The 21,092-nt window shown below is 47.3% G+C and overlaps 2 protein-coding genes and 1 long non-coding RNA gene across 4 annotated transcripts in view; 1 reads left to right on the top strand and 2 right to left on the bottom strand.

The window, feature by feature from the left end:
- LOC140419167 (uncharacterized) overlaps positions 1-21,092 on the bottom strand; it is a 415,920-nt gene that overhangs the window by 286,557 nt on the left and 108,271 nt on the right. The gene's annotated exons all lie outside the window — the stretch shown is intronic.
- LOC140419144 (uncharacterized) lies at positions 3,860-9,036 on the top strand. Of its 2 annotated transcripts, none has more exons than XM_072502907.1 (3): positions 3,860-4,495; positions 4,583-6,107; positions 8,516-9,036. In XM_072502907.1, the coding sequence occupies exons 2-3, from the start codon at positions 4,921-4,923 to the stop codon at positions 8,712-8,714; spliced, it is 1,386 nt and encodes a 461-aa protein (XP_072359008.1). In that variant the 5' UTR covers positions 3,860-4,495; positions 4,583-4,920; the 3' UTR covers positions 8,715-9,036. The 2 variants fall into 2 exon arrangements, with proteins under 2 accessions (XP_072359008.1, XP_072359009.1); XM_072502908.1 differs by having other exon boundaries at positions 3,884-3,900.
- Positions 13,691-17,260, bottom strand: LOC140419146 (uncharacterized). Its single transcript, XM_072502911.1, has one exon. The coding sequence runs from the start codon at positions 16,868-16,870 to the stop codon at positions 15,656-15,658; it is 1,215 nt and encodes a 404-aa protein (XP_072359012.1). The 5' UTR covers positions 16,871-17,260; the 3' UTR covers positions 13,691-15,655.

Here is a 21,092-nt window from a genome sequence, read left to right as displayed (position 1 = left end):
GCCGGTGAGCCTTACATCGGTGGTAGTGAAATTACTGGAGAGAATTCTTCGAGACAGAATCTACTCCCATTTGGAAGCAAATGGACGTATTCGTGAGAGACAGCATGGTTTTGTGAAGGGGAGGTCGTGTCTCACTAACTTGATAGAGTTTTCCGAAGAGGTCACAAAGATGATTGATGTAGGTAGGGCAGTGGATGTTGTCTATAGTGACTTCACTAAGGCCTTTGACAAGGTCCCTCACAGTAGACTAGTACAAAAGGTGAACTCACACGGGATCAGGGGGAAGCTGGCAAGGTGGATACAGAACTGGCTCGGTCATAGAAGGCAGGGAGTAGCAATGGAAGGATGCTTTTCTAATTGGAGGGCTGTGACTAGTGATGTTCTGCAGGGATCACTGCTGGGACCTTTGCTGTTTGTAGTTTATATAAATGATTTGGAGGAAAATGTAACTGGTCTGATTAGTAAGTTTGCAGATGACACAAAGGTTGGTGGAATTGCGGATAGTGATGAGGACTGTCAGAGGATACAGCAGGATTTAGATTGTTTGGGGACTTGGGCGGAGAGATGGCAGATGGAGTTTAATCTAGACAAATGTGAGGTAATGCATTTTGGAAGGTCGAATGCAGGTAGGGAATATACAGTGAATGGTAGAACCCTCAAGAGTATTGAAAGTCAGAGAGATCTAGGTGTACAGGTCCACAGGTCACTGAAAGAGGCAACACAGGTGGAGAAGGTAGTCAAGAACTCATACTGCATGCTTGCTTTCATTGGTCGGGGCATTAAGTATAAGAATTGGCAAGTCATGTTGCAGCTGTATAGAACCTTAGTTAGGCCACACTTGGAGTATAGTGTTCAATTCTGGACGCCACACTACCAGAAGGATGTGGAGGCTTTAGAGAGGGTGCAGAAGAAATTTACCAGAATGTTGCCTGGAATGGAGGGCATTAGCTATGAGGAGCGGTTGAATAAACTCGGTTTGTTCTCATTGGAATGACGGAGGTTGAGGGGCGACCTGATAGAGGGCTACAAAATTATGAGAGGCATAGACAGAGTGGATAGTCAGAGGCTTTTCCCCAGGGTAGAGGGGTCAATTACTAGGGGGCATAGGTTTAAGGTGCGAGGGGCAAGGTTTAGAGTAGATGTATGAGGCAAGTTTTTTACACAGAGAGTAGTGGGTGCCTGGAGCTCGCTGCCGAAGGAGGTGGTGGAAGCAGGGACGATAGTGACATTTAAGGGGCATCTTGACAAATGCATGAATAGGATGGGAATAGAGGGATACGGACCCAGGAAGTGTAGAAGATTGTAGTTTAGTCGGGCAGCATGGTCGGCACGGGCTTGGAGGGCCGAAGGGCCTGTTCCTGTGCTGTACTTTTCTTTGTTCTTTGTTCTTTGTATTTGTAATTCTCAAGTCTGGCACCTCCAGGAAAGACTGGGCGATCAGCACCCCTGAAATTTACATTTTCACTTCACTCCTTATCAATTTTGAACCTAGGTTACAAGATGATCAGAGGATTGGATAGGGTGGACAGTAAAAGCCTTTTTCCTCGGATGGTGATTTCTAGCACGAGGGGACATAGCTTTAAATTGAGGGGAGATAGATATAAGACAGATGTCAGAGGTAGGTTCTTGCCTCAGAGAGTAGTAAGGGCGTGCAATGCCCTGCCTGCAACAGTAGTGGACTCGCCAACACTAAGGGCATTCAAATGGTCATTGGATAGACATATGGATGATAAGGGAATCGTGTAGATGGGCTTTAGAGTGGTTTCACAGGTCGGCGCAACATCGAGGGCTGAAGGGCCTGTACTGCGCTGTAATGTTCTATGTTCTATATTCTATCTGGGGACAGGGCTTCCTAGTCTGTCTGCATGGCTTGGGTAGCATTTATCTCCTTTGTAAAGACAAACAGTTAGTTTTATTTCACTATGAGCAACGTGACAGTTCCTGTGTGAGATTCTCCATCGACTGACCCCGGAATCGCCAAACGCGATTGGGTGGAGAATCGATTCTGACTTTAAAATCATGGGGGGCACAGATTTCATGCCAAATCACAATTATCCATGACCTCGACAGTGGCGTCAATGCATTTCAGAATGCACATACAGTTAGATACCATTTGCATATCATTAGGGTGGCACCGTAGCACAGTGGTTAGCGTTGTTGCTTCACAGCTCCAGTGTCCCAGGTTCAATTGCTGGTGAGGGTCACTGCCTGTGCGGAGTCTGCATGTTCTCCCCTTGTCTGCGTTTGTTTCCTCCGAGTGCTCCGGTTTCCTCCCACAGTCAAACAATGTGCAGGTTAGGTGGATTGGCCATGCTAAATTGCCCTTAGTATCCAAAATCTTGGTTGGGGTTACAGAGATAAGGTGGAGGTATGGGCTTGGGTAGCGTGCTCTTTCCAAGGGCTGCTGCAGACTCGATGGCCCAAATGGCCTCCTTATGCACTGTAAATTCTAGGATTCTATGATTAGTGGGCCTGACCGAGTATTCTCCGGGGCCTCTGTGATTCTCTGCCTAGGATGGGCCAAATTCCTGATGGCGAGGTTCACTTGTGCTTTTAAAAATTATTAAACAGGTCCCGTCGCTGATGAGGGAGAGGGGTTACGGAACGTGTGCAACATCGCCATAGTTCGCTGACAGTTGTGCCGCTGGGTCGGGGCTTCTGCCAGGGTCGGGGGAGTAGCTCGGGATAACCTGGATTTGAGCTGTGGGGTGGACCGGCAGAAAGCGTCATTACCGCAATCTGCAAGGTAACCATACAGCTGTGTATACCGGTGACTGTCCATTGTGAACTTAGGGCCACAGGTCACATGAGACCCCCCCCCCCGGGGCACCACCAGAGGAGCCCTCTGGCCTCAGCTGACTCCTCAGCAGGATGGGCGTGCTCCAGCGCAACCAGTGCCATCTTGTTGGCTGGGATGAATGTGTGTGGGGAGTGTAATGTGTATATGCGGTTGCAGCTTGTCAGCCTCCCGAGTGTCAATCACGGACCCGGCAAATCCCACACTGTTTCTCAATGGCATCGCTTGCATGTTCCATGTGGTGCCGGTTCTAGCCCCTCTAAAGTCACTGAATCCGTCCACGCTCGGCGCCAGTTTTGCTGTCGTGGAAGTCCATGAATCCTGCCCCTACATCAATACTTCGTCTCAGGAATGGAGCATCCCACCCACTGTGTCTCAATGGGGTGGGTTTAGCACAGGGCTAAATCGCTGGCTTTTAAAGCAGACCAAGGCAGGCCAGCAGCACGGTTCAATTCCCATACCAGCCTCCCCGAACAGGCGCCGGAATGTGGCGACTCAGGGCTTTTCACAGTAACTTCATTTGAAGCCTATTGTGACAATAAGCAATTTTCATTTCATTTCATTAAAAGCTCCTTCTACACCTTTAAACAAGTAACGGTAAGTGAGAGCAAACTGATGCCCAGTAACCCAAATACAAATTGTGGACATTCCCTCTCTTCCCTGTTCTTCTGTGAAGTCAGCTCTTCAATTATGTAAACAGAGTTTCACATTTCAGAAAAAAAAATTTAAAATGTTTGCTCCACACCCACAGAGTTTCATCTGTTTAAAGCCACAAACAGAAAGGTCCAGTTTTCTCCTGGAGTTTGAGACAAATCAGCTTTCAAAATGATGCAGTTTCAGCCAATGAGGGAGATCCGGGCTCAGCCCCGCCCCTCATTCATTCTGATTGGTTGGAGAATGAGTAGCTCGTGCTCAGTTCTCCAGTCCCACAACATCTTCCAATTGGTCCTGAACTGTTGTCAATCAGCCGGGCATTGGATCCGGAGCATGCACAGAGCTGGACACCAATGCGCAGGCGTAGTGTCAAAGAGTTTGGAGCATGCGCATTATGATTGATGCCTCGGCCCTTGTTTGTCCCGGAGAAGCGGAGTCAGCGTCAGGCGGTGGGTGGGAGGATTTGGAAACACTTTGTGGATCCGCAAACCCTTCACAATTTGCAGCTGCGGGGCTTCTCTCTCCCGGGAACAGGCCCAGGTTAACGGGCACCATCCTGCTTCAGACACTGGAGGATGGTTCATAGATCATAGAATTTACAGTGCAGAAGGAGGCCATTCGGCCCATCGAGTCTGCACCGGCTCTTGGAAAGAGCACCCTACCCAAGGTCAACACCTCTACCCTATCCCCATAACCCAGTAACCCCACCCAACACTAAGGGCAATTTTGGACACTAAAGGCAATTTATCATGGCCAATCCACCTAACCCGCACATCTTTGGACTGTGGGAGGAAACCGGAGCACCCGGAGGAAACCCATGCACACATGGGGAGGACGTGCAGACTCCGCACAGACAGTGACCCAAGCCGGAATCGAACATGGTACCCTGGAGCTGTGAAGCAATTGTGCTATCCACAATGCTACCGTGCTGCCCACTGGTTCACATCAGAGTATGGGCGAGGGGGGGATAATAAATAAGAGCTTACACTTCGCACTCAAATCAATGAGGACTCTGATCTCTGACAAGGAAGGAAACACTGGCAGGTGGGTGGGGAGGATTCACAAACACCCGCTGGAGGCCCCAAACCCCCTGGACTGTCAGTGATGGATTTTGTAAAATTATTTTTACAGGATATTAGCAGAATTTGCAGACATGAAACTCAAACCAAACTTCACATCAAGATGCTTCAGCGATTTGATTCATCAGAATATCATCAGCCTTTGTATACAGAAGGAGAAACGTTTGTTCCATTCTGTCTGTGGAAAAAGATGTGAGCCATCAGTGTGACTGAGAAAGCACCGAGATACGCAAATACCCGAGAGTTTCCAATGTGCTGGATACGGAAAGAGCTTTCACCAGCCTGAAAGAAAAACCACCGCATTCACAGTGAGTAGTCACCCTGTACATATTCTGTGTAAACGAGGCTTCAACATTATACAACCTGGAGACGCACGAGGACACTCACATCATGGAGAAATTATTGAAATGTGGGGACTGTGGGAAGGGATATAATTACCCATCTGGATTGGATATTCATCGACGCATTCACACTGGAGAGAGGCCTTACACCTGCACTGTGTGTGGGAAAGGATTTGCTTACTCATCCAGCCTGTATACACATCAGCGTGTTCATACTGGCGAGAGGCCATTCAATTGCCTTGAATGTGGGAAGGGGTGTAATGCTTTATCAAGCCTCCTGATTCACCAGCAAGTTCACTCTGATCAGAGACCATTTCAATGTTCTGATTGTGACAAAAGCTTTAAAAGCACAAAGGACCTGCTGAGACACCAGCGCACTCACATGGAGGTGAGGCCTTTCGCCTGCTCAGTGTGCGGGAAGGGATTCACTCAGTCATCCCATCTTCTAACACACCAACTTGTTCACTCTGATAAGAGACCTTTTCAATGCTCGCACTGTGAGAAGTGTTTTAAAAGTAAAAATGATTTACAAGCCCATCAACGCACTCACACTGGGGAGAAGCCATTCACCTGCTCTCTCTGTCAGAGGAGATTTGGACGTTTATCCCAGCTACAGACACACCAGCGAGTTCACTCTGATCAGAGACCATTTCAATGTTCTGATTGTGAGAAGAGCTTTAAAAGCAAACAGGATCTGGTGACGCACCAGCGAGTTCACACTGGAGAGAGGCCATTCACCTGCTCTGTGTGTGGGAAGGGATTCACCCATTCATCCCACCGTCTGAGACACCAGCGCGTTCACACTGGAGAGAGGCCGTTCATTTGCTCTGTGTGTGGTAAGGGATTTGCTGATTCACCCCACCTTCTGCTACATGAGCGAATTCACACTGGAGAAAGACCTTTCACTTGCTCCATGTGTGGAAAGGGATTCACTCAGCCATCCCAGCTCACTGTACATCAACTTGTTCACACTGAGCAGAGACCTTTTAAATGTTCTGACTGTGAGAAGAGCTTTAAGAGCACTAAGGACCTTCTGAGACACCAACAAGGTCACACTGGGGAGAGGTCATTCACCTGTTCCATGTGTGGGAAGAGATTTGTTCAGTCATCCCACCTGCTTAGACACCAGCAGGTTCACACAGGAGAGAGGTCATTCACCTGCTCCATATGTGGGAAGAGATTTGCTCGGTCATCCAATCTGCTGAGACACCAGCGAGTTCACAAGTCACTGCAGAGGTTAGATTCTGCTGTTGCTGCTGCTGCTAATACAATGCAGGACTGAACCATGTTAATTCTGTTATTGAGAGGCTAGATTGGGCACTTAGATAATCTCAGTGCAATCAGGCAGAATCAACATGATTTTGTGCAAGGGAAATCATGTTTGACCAATTTAGTAAAGTTATTTGAGGAAGTAACAAGCGATGTGGATAAAGGGGGACCTGTGGATGTGTGTATTTAGATTTCCAGCAGGCACTTGACAAGGTGCCACATAAAAGTTCACTCCACAAAATAAAAGCTCATTCTGTAGTTGGTAACAGCATCAACAGAGGCTTGGTTAGCGAACAGGAAACATTGAGAAGTTTAAAAATTGTCATTTTTGGACTGGTAAGATGTAACCTGTGGAGTGCCACAGGGGTCAGGACTGGGCCTCAACTATTTTCAGGACTTGGTTGACAGGATCAAAAGTATGGTTGCAGAATTTGCTGTTGCTACAAAGGTATGGAGGAAGGTAAGTTGTGAGTGACCATAAGGAGTCTGTAAAGGGTGCAGATAGGCTAATTAAGTGAGCAACAATTTGGCAGATTGAGCATAATGTGGGGAAATGTGAACTTGTCCACTTTGTCAGGAAGAATAAAAAAGCAACATATTGGATTGAATTTGTTTATTGTCATGTGTACCGAGATACAGCGAAAAATATTGTTCTGCGCACAGCTCAGGCAGATCATTCTGTACATGAAAAGAAAATACATAGGGCAACCATAAAATACACAATGTAAATACATCATCACACAGACATCGGGTGAAGCATGCAGAGTGTAGTACTACTCATTCAGAAAGCTGTGTGAAGGGAATGTAAAAGAGAAAGGTTAGTGTTAGAATTAAGTTTTAAGAGATTAGTCTGATTATCGGAGATGTAAGAAGAGGATCTGTGTGAGAGAGCTCGCAGAGAGTCGCCCCGTTCCGGCACCATCTTGCATTGCTTGTTTAAATGCACAGAGATTGCAGCTCCGAGGTACAGAGGGATCGAGGTGTATTGGTGCATGAATCAGGACCAGTTACTCTGCAGATAGAGTACACGATTGGGAAGGTAAAGGGAGTGTTGCTGTTTATTGCAAGGGGAAAGTACTGCAGTTGTACAGGGTATTGGTGAGACCACATGCAAAGTCCTCTGTACGATTTTGGTCTCCTTATTTAAGAAAGGACATAATTTCATTCGAAACTGGCCAGAGAAGGTTCACTTGACTGGATGAGGGGGTTATCATAGGAGGACAACTTGGACACGCTGTGCCTGTATCCACTTGAGTTTGGAAGAATGAGAGGGGATCTGATTGAAACATATGGGGCTGGATTCTCCCATTCTGGGGTTATATCCCCACGCCGGCGTGGGAACGGTGGTGTAAAACGGCTACCGATTCCCCGTTTTGCTGGGGGCTAGCATGTCGGCTGCGTAGAGCACCCGGCTCTAGCTGCCAATATGCCCTGGAGATTTGCCAGGTCTGTGGCCGCATAGGCGCACAGCGGCGGCCGCGCCGTGCTACATGGCAGAGGCCACTCGCGGACCTGGCCTGCGAAATAATGCCCCCCCTTTGGCTGGCCCGCACGCTCCGGACCATCCCCATAGTGCCCCCAGCCCCAAATAAAGAACCCCCTGCCCAAGGATCAGCCCTCCCCTGACTGTGCCAGCGCTGGACTGAGTCCGCAGCCGCCATGCCGAGTACTCAACAGGATGGGACCACACGCGACCCACACCATCAGGAACTTGGCTGGTCGGGGGCGGAGCATCAGGAGGCGGACCTCAGGCAAAGTTCTGAGGCCATCGATACGTGGCGCGGCGTACCATTGTGATTTAATAGTGATTGATAAAGGTTCAGCATAACTTATCTGCTTTTTAAAAATAAATTTAGAGTACCCAATTCATTTTTTCGAATTATGGGGCAATTTAGGGTGGCCAATCCATCTATCCTGCACATCTTTGAGTTGTGGGAGCGAACCCACGCAGACACGGGGAGAATGTGCAAACTCCACACGGACAGTGACCCAGAGCCGGGATCGAACCTGGGACCTCGGTGCCATGAGGCAGAAGTGCTAACCACTGTGCCACCGTGCTGCCCACCTTACCTGCTTTTAACTCAATGGCTCTATTGGAAGGCTACATGTTATCCGTGTCTGCGTGGATTTCCTCCACGTGTTCAGATTTCTTTCCAAAGTCCCGAAAGATGTGCTTCTTAGGTGAATTAGACATTCTGAATTCTTCCTCAGTGTACCCGAACAGGCACCGGTGTGTGGCGACGAGGGGATTTTCACAGTAACTTCATTGCAGTGTTAATGTAAGTCGACTTGTGACACTAAAGATTATTATTAATATCCACCTTTTTAATGTGCACTCAATTTTTAACTCTCTTTATTTCTTTAATATTAATCAGTGTAGGCCGGCTGTGGTGTAATCCTGTGTGTGGAGTTTGTCTCATGGTGGTAACATGGAACATCGAGGTGATAGAAAAACCCAGACCGCGGATATCTGAAAAACTAGACCACACTGCATTGTGCGCTCAAAATGCAAAGCATGATGGACAATTTAGTCAAGTCACAGCCTTGCCAGAATTAGCAATGGCTGCAAAATGAGTTGAATTGTGCAGGAGAACTCGCCCCAAACTGTGAGAAAGATGTGTTTGTTTTGAGGTGATAAAGGTCTCTGTGCCAATCTGGGGATTGATAACAGTGTCAGAAGTAACAAAGTGGAGTCATGCTGACTCGATTCCATCAGGCATCACCTTGTAAGAGGCGCAGGACATGAGAACAAGGGAGAAGGCAATGATGGCATTGAAAACCAATGAAATGGGCTAAAAACAGGTCTTACCTAATATTTTCTATTCCTTTATGGAGGGCAAAGCCCATTTATTCCCTTGAATGAATAAAACAAAGGTGTGTGCCTCTGTCTAAGTCACCATTTATTGCCCATCCCTAATTGCCCTTGAGAAGGTGGTGGTGAGCTGACGTCTTGAACTGCTGCAGTCCCTATGGTGTCATCCACAGTGTGGTTAGGGAGGAAGTACCAGGATTCTGACCCGGGGCAGTGAAGAAACAGTGATATATTTCCACTGCAAGATGGTGAGTGTTACAATCCCAGTGATGTAATAACTGGATGGGAAGATCCCAGAATGGAACCCTGGCTAAAAAGACTGTAACTTTGTTTAGAAAATGTGGATAAACAGAGCACCGGATTGCCAAATAGCTTTCACCAACAAAAACATTCATTAAACATGAAAGGTCTCACTATGATACAATACTCCTTCACTCCTCCTTTTCTTCACAAACGTGCACAGTTTTCAAGGACAACACAGGTTACAACATATCTTTTACTATAATGTTCTCAGTGGACACACCATGCCTTTGAACGCACAGGTTATCCGTGAACAGACAACCACCGCTCCCCCACGCTGTGCTAGTGTCACACGGGAGGGTTTAAACTAGTATGGCAGGGGGGTGGGCATGGGAGCAATAGGTCAGAAGGTGAAAGCATTGAGGGAGTACTAGGGAATAGGGCCAGTATGGCTCTGAGGAAGAGCAGACAGGAAGATGTTGCTGAAAACAGCTGGTCTGGTGGCCTGAAATGCATATGTTTTAATGCAAGAAGTATACCAGGTAAGGCAGATGAACTTAGAGCTTGGATTAGTACTTGGAACTATAATGTTCTTGCCATTACAGAGACCCGGTTGAGGGAAGGACAGGATTGGCAGCTAAACGTTCCAGGATTTAGATGTTTCAGGCGGGATAGAGGGGGATGTAAAAGGGGTGGCGGAGTTGCGCTACTGGTTAGGGAGAATATCACAGCTGTACTACGGGAGGACACCTCAGAGGGCAGCGAGGCTATATGGGTAGAGATGCAATCACAATGTTGGTGGTTTACTGCAGGCCTCCCAACAGCCAGCAGGAGATAGAGGAGCAGATAGGTAGACAGATTTTGGAAACAAAAAGAAGTAAAAACAACAGGGTCGGTGTGATGGGAGACTTCAACTTCCCCAATATTGACTGGGACTCACTTAGTGCCAGGGGCTTAGACGGGGCAGAGTTTGTAAGGAGCATCCAGGAGGGCTTCTTAAAACAATATGTAGATAGTCCAACTACAGAAGGGGCTATACTGGACCTGGTATTCGAGAATGAGCCCGGCCAGGTGGTAGAAGTTTCAGTAGGAGAGCATTTCGGGAACAGTGACCACAATTCAGTAAGTTCTAAAGTGCTGATGGGCAAGGATAAAAGTGGTCCTAGGGTGAATATGCTAAATTGGGGGAAGGCTAATTATAACAATATTAGGCAGGAACTGAAGAACCTAGATTGGGGGCGGATGTTTGAGGGTAAATCAACATCTGACATGTGGGAGGCTTTCAAATGTCAGTTGAAAGGAATTCAGGACCGGCATGCTCCTGTCTGGAAGGATAAATACGGTAAATTTCGGGAACCTTGGATAATGAGAGATATTGTAGGCCTCATCAAATAGAAAAATGAGGCATTTGTCAGGGCTAGAAGGCTGGGAAAGACTAAGCCTGTGTGGAATATAAGGAAAGTAGGAAGGAACTTAAGCAAGGAGTCAGGTCGGCTAGAAGGGGTCACGAAAAGTAATTGGCAAATAGGGTTAAGGAAAATCCCAAGGCTTTCTACATGTACATAAAAAGCAAGAGTGTAGCCAGGTAAAGGGTTGGCCCACTGAAGGATAGGCAAGGGAATCTATGTGTGGAGCCAGAGGAAAGGGTGAGGTATTAAATTAATACTTTGCATCAGTATTCACCAAAGAGATGGAATTGGTGGATGTTGAGTCTGGAGAAAGGTGTGTAGATAGCCTAGATCACATTGAGATCCAAAAAGACGAGGTGTTAGGCTTCTTGAATGATAGTAAGGTAGATAAGTCCCCAGGGCCTGATGGGATCTACCCCAGAATACTGAAGGAGTCTAGAGAGGAAAATGCTGAGGCCTTGACAGAAATCTTTGGATCCTCACTGTCTTCAGGTCATGTCCCGGAGGACTGGAGAATAGCCAATGTTGTTCCTTTGTTTAAGAAGGATAATCCAGGGAACTACAGACCGGTGAGCCTTATGTCAGTGGTAGGGAAATTACTGGAGAGAATTCTTCGAGACAGGATCTACTCCCATTTGGAAGCAAATGGACGTATTAGCGAGAGACAGCATGGTTTTGTGAAGGGGAGGTTGGATCTCACTAACTTTTAAAAAATAACTTGAGAGTACCCAATTCATTTTTTCCAACTAAGGGAAAATTTAGCATGTTCAATCCACCTATCCTGCACATCTTTGGGTTGTGGCGGCGGAACCCATGCAAACACAGGGAGTGTGACCCAGAGCCGGGATCGAACCTGGGACCTCGGCGCTGTGAGACTGCAGTGCTACCACTGCGCCACCGTGCTGCCCCGGTTCTCACTAACTTGATAGAGTTTTTCGAAGAGGTCACAAAGATGATTGATACAGGTAGGACAGTGGATGTTGTCTATATGGACTTCAGTAAGGCCTTTGACAAGGTCCCTCATGGTAGACTGATACCAATGGTGATGTCACACAGGATCAGGGGTGAGCTGGCAAGATGGATACAGAACTGGCTAGGTCATAGAAGGCAAAGAGTAGCAATGGAAGGATGCTTTTCTAATTGGAGGGCTGTGACTAGTGGTGTTCCGCAGGGATCAGTGCTGGGACCTTTGCTGTTCGTAGTTTATATAAATGATTTGGAGGAAAATATAACTGGTCTGATTAGTAAGTTTGCAGATGACACAAAGATTGGTGAAATTGTGGATAGTGATGAGGACTCAGAGGATACAACAGGATTTAGATTGTTTGGAGACTTGGGCGGAGAGATGGCAGATGGAGTTTAATCCGGACAAATGTGAGGTAATGCATTTTGCAAGGTCTAATGCAGGTAGGAAATATACAGTGAATGGTAGAACCCTCAAGAGTATTGAAAGTCAGAGAGATCTAGATGTACAGGTCCACAGGTCACTGAAAGGGGCAACACAGGTGGTGAAGGTAGTCAAGAAGGCATACGGCATGCTTGCTTTCATTGGCCGGGGCATTGAGTATAGGAATTGGTAAGTCATGTTGCAGCTGGAGAGGACCTTAGTTAGGCCACACTTGGAGTATAGTGTTCAATTCTGGTCGCCACACTACCAGAAGGATGTGGAGGCTTTAGAGAGGGTGCAGAAGAGATTTACCAGGATGTTGCCTGGTATGGAGGGCATTAGCTATGAGGAGCGGTTGAATAAACTCGGGTTGTTCTCACTGGAACGACGGAGGTTGAGGGGCGACCTGATCGAGGTGTATAAAATTATGAGAGGCATAGACAGAGTGGATAGTCAGAGGCTTTTCCCCAGGGTAGAGAGATCAATTACTAGGGGGCATAGGGTTAAGGTGCGAGGACAAGGTTTAGAGGGGATGTACGAGGCAAGTTTTTTTACACAAGAGGGTAGTGGGTGCCTGGAACTCGTTGCCGAAGGAGGTGGTGGAAGCAGGGACGATTGTGACATTTAAGGGGCATCTTTACAAATACATGAATAGGATGGGAATAGAGGGATACGGACCCAGGAAGTGTTGAAGATTTTAGTTTAGACAGGCAGCATGGTCGGCACAGGCTTGGAGGGCCGAAGGGCCTGTTCCTGTGCTGTATTTTTCTTTGTTCTGTTCCTGCACAGAAATACTGAATCAAACCTACTGAAATCTATACTCGATTTTAATATTTAACAACACAAATACAGATCACTTAAAACTATCTCTGTTTTCCTGACATGAGTGACTTGGAGGTGAATTCCTAGGTGGAGGTGTTCTCATGTATCTGCTGTCCTCGTCTTTCTACCTTCTAATTGGGTGATACTGTCGCACAATGGTTAGCACTATTGTTTCACAGCGCCAGGGACCCGGGTTCAATTCCCTGTTTGAATTCCCGGTTTGGGTCACTGGCTGTGCGGAGTCTGCACGTTCTCCCCGTGTTTGCGTGGGTTTCCTCCGGGTGCTCCGGTTTCCTCCCACAAGTCCCGAAAGATGTGCTGTTAGATGAATTGGACATTCTGAATTCTCCCTCAGTGTACCCAAACAGGCACTGGAATGTGGCAACTAGGGGATTTTCACAGTAACTTCATTGCAGTGTTAATGTAAGCCTACTTGTGACACTATTCAAGATTTTTATCATTAATTGGCAGATGTTGTGAGTTTGGAAATTGCTGCTGAAGGAGCCTTGGTGGGTTTCTGCAGCACATCTTGTAGATGGTACACGCAGCCAATATTGTACATCAGTGGTGGGGGCAGTGAATGAGGAAAAGATGCCAATCAAGTGGGCTGATTTGTTCTGCGTTGTGCCAAGCTTCTTGAGTGTAGTTGGAGCTGCACTCATCCAGGCAAGGGGAGAGTATTCCATCACACTCCTGACTTCGTCCTTGGAGATGGGGAGTCAGGAGGTGAGATAGTCACCACAGGATTGCTCGCCTGTGACCTGCTCTTGCAGCCATAATATGTATGTGGCTAGTCCAATTCAGCTTGTGGTCAATGATAACCTCCAAGGTGTGGTGGGGATTCAGCCATTGAATGTCATGGGGTAATGGTCAGATACTCTTTTGTTGGAGATTGGATTGGATTTATTGTCACGTGTACTGAGGTACAGTGAAAAGTATTGTTCTGCGTACAGTCCAGACAGAATGTTCAAAAGATGGAAAAAACATAGGACATACATAAATACACAATGTAAATACATCGACACAGGCACCAGGTGAAGCATATGGAGTGAGTACTACTCAGTAGAGAAGATGTGTGGAGCGATCAGTTCAGTCCACAAGAGGGCTATTGAGGAGTCTGGTAACAGCAGGGAAGAAGCTTTTTTTGAACCTGTTGGTGCGTGTTCTCAGACGATCATATCTCCTGGCCGATGGAAGAGGTTGGAAGAGAGAATAACCCGGGTGGGAGGGGTCTTTGATTATGCTTCCCACTTTCCCAGCAGGGGTGCAGATGGAGTCAATGGATGGGAGGAGGTTTCGCCAGATGGACTGGGTTGTGTTCATGATTCTCTGTAGTTTCTTATGGTATTGGGCCTTGTCTGGTCATTGTCTGTCTGGCAATTGTGTGGCCCACATGTTCCTTCCCACTCATCAGCCCAAGCCTGGACATTGTCCAGGTCTTGCTGCATTTGGACATGGACTGTGCCAGTATCTGAGGAGCTGTGAATGGTGCTGAATATTGTGCAGTGATCTGCAAACATCCCCACTTCTGACATTATGATGGAAGGAAGGTAATTGATCAAGTAGCTGAAGATGGTGGGACCAAGGACACTACCCTGAGGAACTCCTTCAGTGATGTTCAGGAGGTGAGATAATTGACCTCAACAACTACAACCATCTTCCTTTGTGCCAGGATGGGCTGAGTGCCCTCCATCTCTGCTGACTGTGATAGAAAGAGAGGAATTTCAGCTGCTCCAGTCACTCCAACTAACTGAAGTTGCTCATTCCTGGTGTCCTCATAAATCTCCTCTGCAATCTCTCTGAGAAAGTCACATCTTTCCGAAAGTGTGGGGCCCATATATCGGGTCCCATTACAGAGGGATAGAATTGAAAAGCAGGGAGGTTTTGTTTAACTGGTTTAGAACCAGGGTTAGACTACACTGGGAGCTCTGTCAACATTGGTGATCACTATTTAGAAAAAGGAAATAGACACTGGAGAAGGTGCAACAAGTGTTCACAAGAATAATATTTAACCCTCAGGAAAGGTTGCGGCTGCCTTTCACTAGAAAGGAGATGACTGACGGGTGATCTGATGAGAGTCTTTAAGATTATGCAGGCGTTCAATAATTTCAGTAGAAACCTCTTTAGCCTCGGGCAGCACGGTGATGCAGTGGTTAGCACTGTTGCCTCACGGCACCGAGGTCCCAGGTTTGATCCTGGCTCTGGGTCACTATCCATGTGGAGTTTGCATATTCTCCCCTTGTTTACGTGGGTTTCACCCCCAGAACCCAAAGATGTGCAGGGTAGGAGGATTGGCCACATATTACCCCTTAATTGGGAAAAATGAATTGGTTACTCTAAACATTTTTTAAACGAGGTTGAGATGAACAGCATGAATACATTGAACGTAAAGCTAGATACATACATGAGGGAGAAAGGAATAGAAGGAGATGCTGATGGTGGAGGTGAAGAGGGAGGATGGAGGCTCATGTGTCACATAAATACTGACACAGACCAAGTGAGCCGACTGGCCTGGCCCTGTGCTGTAGACTCAATGCAACAGCGACAAATGTATTTATTTTAGGACTACCTGTAGTGTTATTAAAAACACTATTTACTGTCCAGGATAAAATAAATGTCCTTCAGCAGCTTTTGTGGATCATTTCAGTGGAAATGTGCTCTCCCAGGCTCAGCATCAGCCCACTGGAAGCAAAGTCTGACACCAGTCAGTCCAGCAGAAAGAAACCCTCCAACTCTCCTACTTCACCAAGTGTCAGAATGAACATGGTTCAGTCCTGGATGTGATTCACAGCAGCAAAAACAGCAGAATCCAGTCCCAGTCACCACTTAGCGACTTGCTGGTGTCTCAGCAAGTGGAATGACTGAGTAAATCCCTTTGCGAATCCTTGTGAACTTGCTGGTGTGTTTGCAGATGGGATGACTGAATGAATCCTTTCCCACACTCAGAGCAGGTGAATGGCCTTGCCTCAGTGTGAACTTGCTGGTGACTCTGCAGATCAGATGAAAGAGCGAATCCCTTCCCACACTCAGAGCAGGTGAATGGTCTCTCCCTGGTGTGAATGCGTTGGTGTGCCTGCAGGTTGGCTGAACGAGTGAATCCCTTCCCACATTCAGAGCAGGAGAATGGCCTCTCCCCAGTGTGAACTTGCTGGTGATTCTGCAGGTCCGATAACAGAATGAATCCCCTCCCACACTCAGGGCAGGTGAATGTCCTCTCCCTGATGTGAACCTCCTGGTGTGACACTAGGTGAGATGATTGAATAAAACGCTTCCCACACTCGGAGCAGGTGAAAGGCCTCTCCCTGCTGTGAACCCCCTGATGTGATGTTAGGTGGGATGATTGAATAAAACGTTTCCCACACTCGGGGCAGTTGAATGGCCTCTCCCTTGTGTGGACTCGCTGGTGTGTCACTAGGTGCGATAATTGAATAAAACGCTTCCCACACTCTGAGCAGGTGAATGGCCTCTCCCTGGTGTGGATGCCCTGATGTGTCACTAGGTGTGAAGATTGAATAAAACACTTCCCACACTCGGGGCAGTGGAACGGCCTCTCCAGAGTGTGGACTCGCTGGTGTATCAGCAGGTGGGATGACTGAGTGAAACCCTTTCCACACTTGGGGCAGGTGAACGGTCGCTCCCCTGTGTGAGCCTGTTGGTGATTCAGAAGGTCAGATGAATGATTGAATTGTTTCCCACACTTCGAGCAGGTGAACGGCTTCTCCCCGGTGTGAACTTGCTGGTGTATCAGCAGGTGGGATGACTGAGTGAATCCCTTCCCACACTCAAAGCAGGTGTACGGCCTCTCCCTAGTGTGAACTTGCTGGTGATTCCACAGGTCAGATGACTGGAGAAATCCCTTCTCACACTCTGAGCAGATGAACGGCCTTTCCACAGTGTGACTGCAGTGATGAATCTTGAGGGCAGATGGGGAGCAGTCTCCTTCCCCACACTTGGAGCAGGCGAATGGTCTCTCCCCAGTGTGAGCAGGTTTATGAGTTTCCAGTGCAGACGGGATACGGCTATCCTTCCCACAGTCCTCACCTTCCTGTGGTTTCTCCATGCTGCGGGTGTTCTTGTGTCTTTCCAAGTTTGACAATCAGTTAAAGCCTGGTCCACACACACAGCATGTGCACGGTCTCTTCCCTGCTGTAAATGGTGTGATATTTCTGCAGTCTGTATAATTGGTGAAAGCCCTTTCCACAGTCAGTGCACTCGACACTCTCACTCAGATCTGTGTTTCTTGGTGCCTTTCCAGTCATACTGATGTGACGGCCAAAACAGACAATTTATCCTTCGAGATTCAAAGATTGATGGCATTCAGGTTCTGGTCATTCGAGTGGCTCTGTTAAGTCTTGCTGCATTTTGAGATTTCTGGCTGCAAATCCTCCCCTTCTGACATCCTGTAAAAGGAGTTTACAAAAGTCTTCACTAAGTACAGGACAGAAATTCAGAACAGACAATGCTAGTTTCTGTAAAATATTCCTCTCCCTTTCCCCTGAATCGGGTTATCTCCATCCCACAAATTCTTCCCGCATTCTCACTAGGATTGGAAATGTATAATTTAGTTACAGCATTATATCGCAAGACTAGAAATAATTAGCACTTTATTACTTAACCATAAATACTCTATCTAATATGTACCATATTACAAAACTGGACATATGTGTCCTATATTGACCCAAAGCCGTGCTCTGATTGGCTGGAGGAATAAAGTTCTTCCGGTCTCCCGACAATTGCCATTGGTCAATGCCCCGCACAAAGACAATGGGAAAGCGGACGTTATGTCGCTTGGAGCCACTTTGACTCCAAATCACACCCAACTGTTGACCAATAGAAAGCACAAATCTCCGCACATGCGCAGCCCTTCTTACGGTGAACATGCGCACATCCGCGCGGTGAATGGGGCGATTTCCCAGGCTTGTGGGAGCTGGAGCCGCCATTGCTCGTTTGGAAGCCAGTGTCTGAACTCCTGGCACTGGGGGATAGGTGGTCGGGAGATGGCGCAGTGAACCCACCCGGACAGAAAATTCATGTGGGTCGTCACTGGAATTAATTATGACTCCCGTTCAGCAAAAATTGTTAAATTCAGGTGTTAAGATTTAGACATCAGAGTGACATATTAGGGAGGTAATAGCTGAGTGTGAAATAGAATCCGAGAGTCAGCAGCATTGGGGAGGAGAACGGGGCAAAATTTGGAGGATGGCCAAAAGAATTAGGGCTACAATTGATAGGAGGAAGTCTGTGGATAGTTTAGAGAGAGGAGAATTAGATGTGGGTTATTATTGTCATGTATTAGTATACAGTGAAAAGTATTGTTTCTTGCTATACAGACAATGCATACCATACATAGGGAAGGAAGGAGAGACTACAAAATGTAATGTCAAATCATAGCTAGGGTGCAGAGAAAAGATCAACTTAATACGTTGTAGGTCCATTCAAAAGTCTGATTGATGGCAGCAGGGAAGAAGCTGTTCTTGAGTCGGTTGATACTTGACCTCAAACTTTTGTATCCTTTTTCCTGATGGAAGATGGTGGAAGAGAGTATGTCCCGGATGTGTGGGGTCCTTAATTATGCTGGCTGCCTTTCCGAGGCAGCGTGAATTGTAGACAGAGTCAATGGATGGGAGGCTGGTTTGCATGATGGATTGGGCTACATTCACAACCGTTTGTACTTTCCTGCAGTCTTGAGCAGAGCAGGAACCATACACCATACCAAGCTAAGATACAACCCGAAAGAGTGCTTTCCTATGGTGTATTTTTAAAAGTTGGTGAGAGCCGTAAGCTGACATACCAAGTTTCCTCAGTCTTCTGAGAAAGTAGTCGTTGGTGGGCTTTCTTAACTAGAGTGTCGGCATTGAGGGTGGGGAGAGCAGGACAGGTTGTTGGTAATCTGGACATCTAAAAACTTGAAGCTCGCGACCCTTTCTACTTCATTCCCATTGATGTAGACAGGGGCATGTTCTCCACTACGCTTCCTGAAGTTGATGACAATCTCCTTCGTTTTGTTAACATTGAGGGAGAGATTATTGAAGGAGAGAATGTTGTGTGATAACTAGAATATCAGTTTCAAATTACTATCCTGTCCTGGCAGTGATGGCTTTGATTGATGTGTTTACAATGGATTGGAATGGAAGGATTTGCAGTCGGAAATATCTCGATTCATTCGGACACAACTAGCATGAGCGATTCCAAAGTCAAGATAGGAATCCTTGCTCCCTGTTCCAAAAGGTTTCAAACATCAATGCCCCGGCCGATGAAGGCAAGCAGACCATAAGCCTTCTTAATCACCTTGGCCACCTGTGTTACCACTTTTAGGGAACTGTGGACCTGCACACCCAGATCCCTCTGTATGTTAATGTTCCTCAGGGTTCTGCCATTGACAGTATACAGAAAGTAAAGCAAATTTACGGGTTTAGAAAATCTAGACTATTGCTTAGCAACCAGAGTTATATTGGGAGAGCAAGAGCTTTGAAGTGGCTCACAGTGTGACAAAGGTCTGGGGAATTGAAGAGAAATCCATAGACGTTGTATTGGATGGTGTCGGTCACTTGGTTTGAGAGTGTGGGTTGTCTGACCACATTTCACCCATTGGTTTGCATGGACTGTGTACTTACTGAGAACATTAAAAGTATGAGATAAGGTTTGTAACTTGTGTACACCGGATACACAACATGCCTGACAGCTCAATCAGCTCCACTCTCAGCTCAGGAGAGCTCAACAACACATCCTGTTCACCGGGGAGTTCTCCTGCTGCAGTGGGACCTACATTCCTGTTTTAACTGACAGCACGAAAAAACATCAGTTACTCATCTGACTGCTGTTTGTGGAATCTTACTCTGCTTTAACTGGCTGTCATGAAACAGCAACAACTTGTATTTATACAACATGATTAATGTAATAAAACATCCCAATGTGTTTCAGGGGAAACTCATGAAGTAAAACATTGGCACTGAGTCACATCGGGAGATATTTGAACAGATGGACAAACACATGATTGGAGAGGCAGATTTAACAACCACCTTTAATCAGGAGAGAGATGGAGCTTCTAGGGAGTGAATTTCAGAGTTTCATACCCAAGTCTTGCCATGAATGGTGGAGTTATTAAAATCAGAGATGTGAGGTACCTCTTCCTACTCAGGGCCATCCCGATCTACACCCCCAAGGCCTTTTTCCAAGCAGTAGACAAAGTAATCATGGCGTTCGTATGGGGGGGAGGGGGGGGGGAAAGAATGCTAGGATCACAAAGAAGGTCTTACGAAAAACAAAATCAAGGGGAGGGCTAGCCCTCCCAAACCTACAATTTTACCACTGGGCGGCGACGGCCGAGCGAGTAAGGGGATGGATCAAGGAGCCAGCAGCCGAGTGGGTGCGCGCAGAGGAAGCCTCCTGTAAGGGGACCTCCTTCTGGGCCCTCGCCACGGTGGCACTCCAATCCCCACCCAAAAAACACTCCAGCAGCCCGGTGGTGATAGCCACCCTCCAGTCCTGGAACCAGCTACGGCAGCAATTTGGCCTGACCAAAATGCCAGACAAAGCTCCCATCTGTAACAACCATAGGTTCACACCAGCACTGACCGACACCACTTTCAAAATGTGGAGACAGGACGAGGGGACACTGACACTCAGGGACCTATACACCAACAGCAGGGTTGCGACACTGGATGAACTGACGGAGAAATTCCAGATGACCAGGGGGAACGAGCTTAAGGTATCTGCAGCTGAGAAACTTGCTACGAAAGGAGACAAGGACTTACCCACAACCGCCACGGCAGACATTACTGGAAGAGTTACTGGACACAAGCATATTAGAGAGAGGAAACTGCAGCGACATGTACAACCGACTGGTAGAAGGGGCCGACACCATACTGGACGCAACAAGAAGGAAATGGGAGGAGGACCTGGGGATCGAGATAGGATGGGGACTCTGGAGCGAAGCACTGCATAGGGTCAACTCCACCTCCACCTGCGCAAGGCTCAGCCTGACGCAACTAAAAATGGTATATGGAGCCCACTTAACAAGAATTCTTATGAGTAGGTTCTTCCCGGAAGTGGACGATAGATGTGAACGGTGCCAAGGAGGCCCGGCCAACCATGCCCACATGTTCTGGTCTTGCCCCAGACTTGTGGAGTACTGGACAGCTTTCTGCGAGGAAATGTCCAAAGTGGTGGGGGTGAGGGTGGAGCCATGCCCGAAAGTGGCGGTCTTCAGGGTTTTAGACCGGCCAGATCTATTCCTGGGGAGGAGGGCGGATGCCCTTGCCTTTGCCTCCCTGATCACCTGC

Source organism: Scyliorhinus torazame, chromosome 5 (assembly GCF_047496885.1).
Source record: "Scyliorhinus torazame isolate Kashiwa2021f chromosome 5, sScyTor2.1, whole genome shotgun sequence".
In the NCBI taxonomy this organism is placed as follows: domain Eukaryota; kingdom Metazoa; phylum Chordata; class Chondrichthyes; order Carcharhiniformes; family Scyliorhinidae; genus Scyliorhinus; species Scyliorhinus torazame.
Note: the sequence above shows the minus strand (reverse complement) of the source record. Positions and strands in the feature narration are given on the sequence as shown.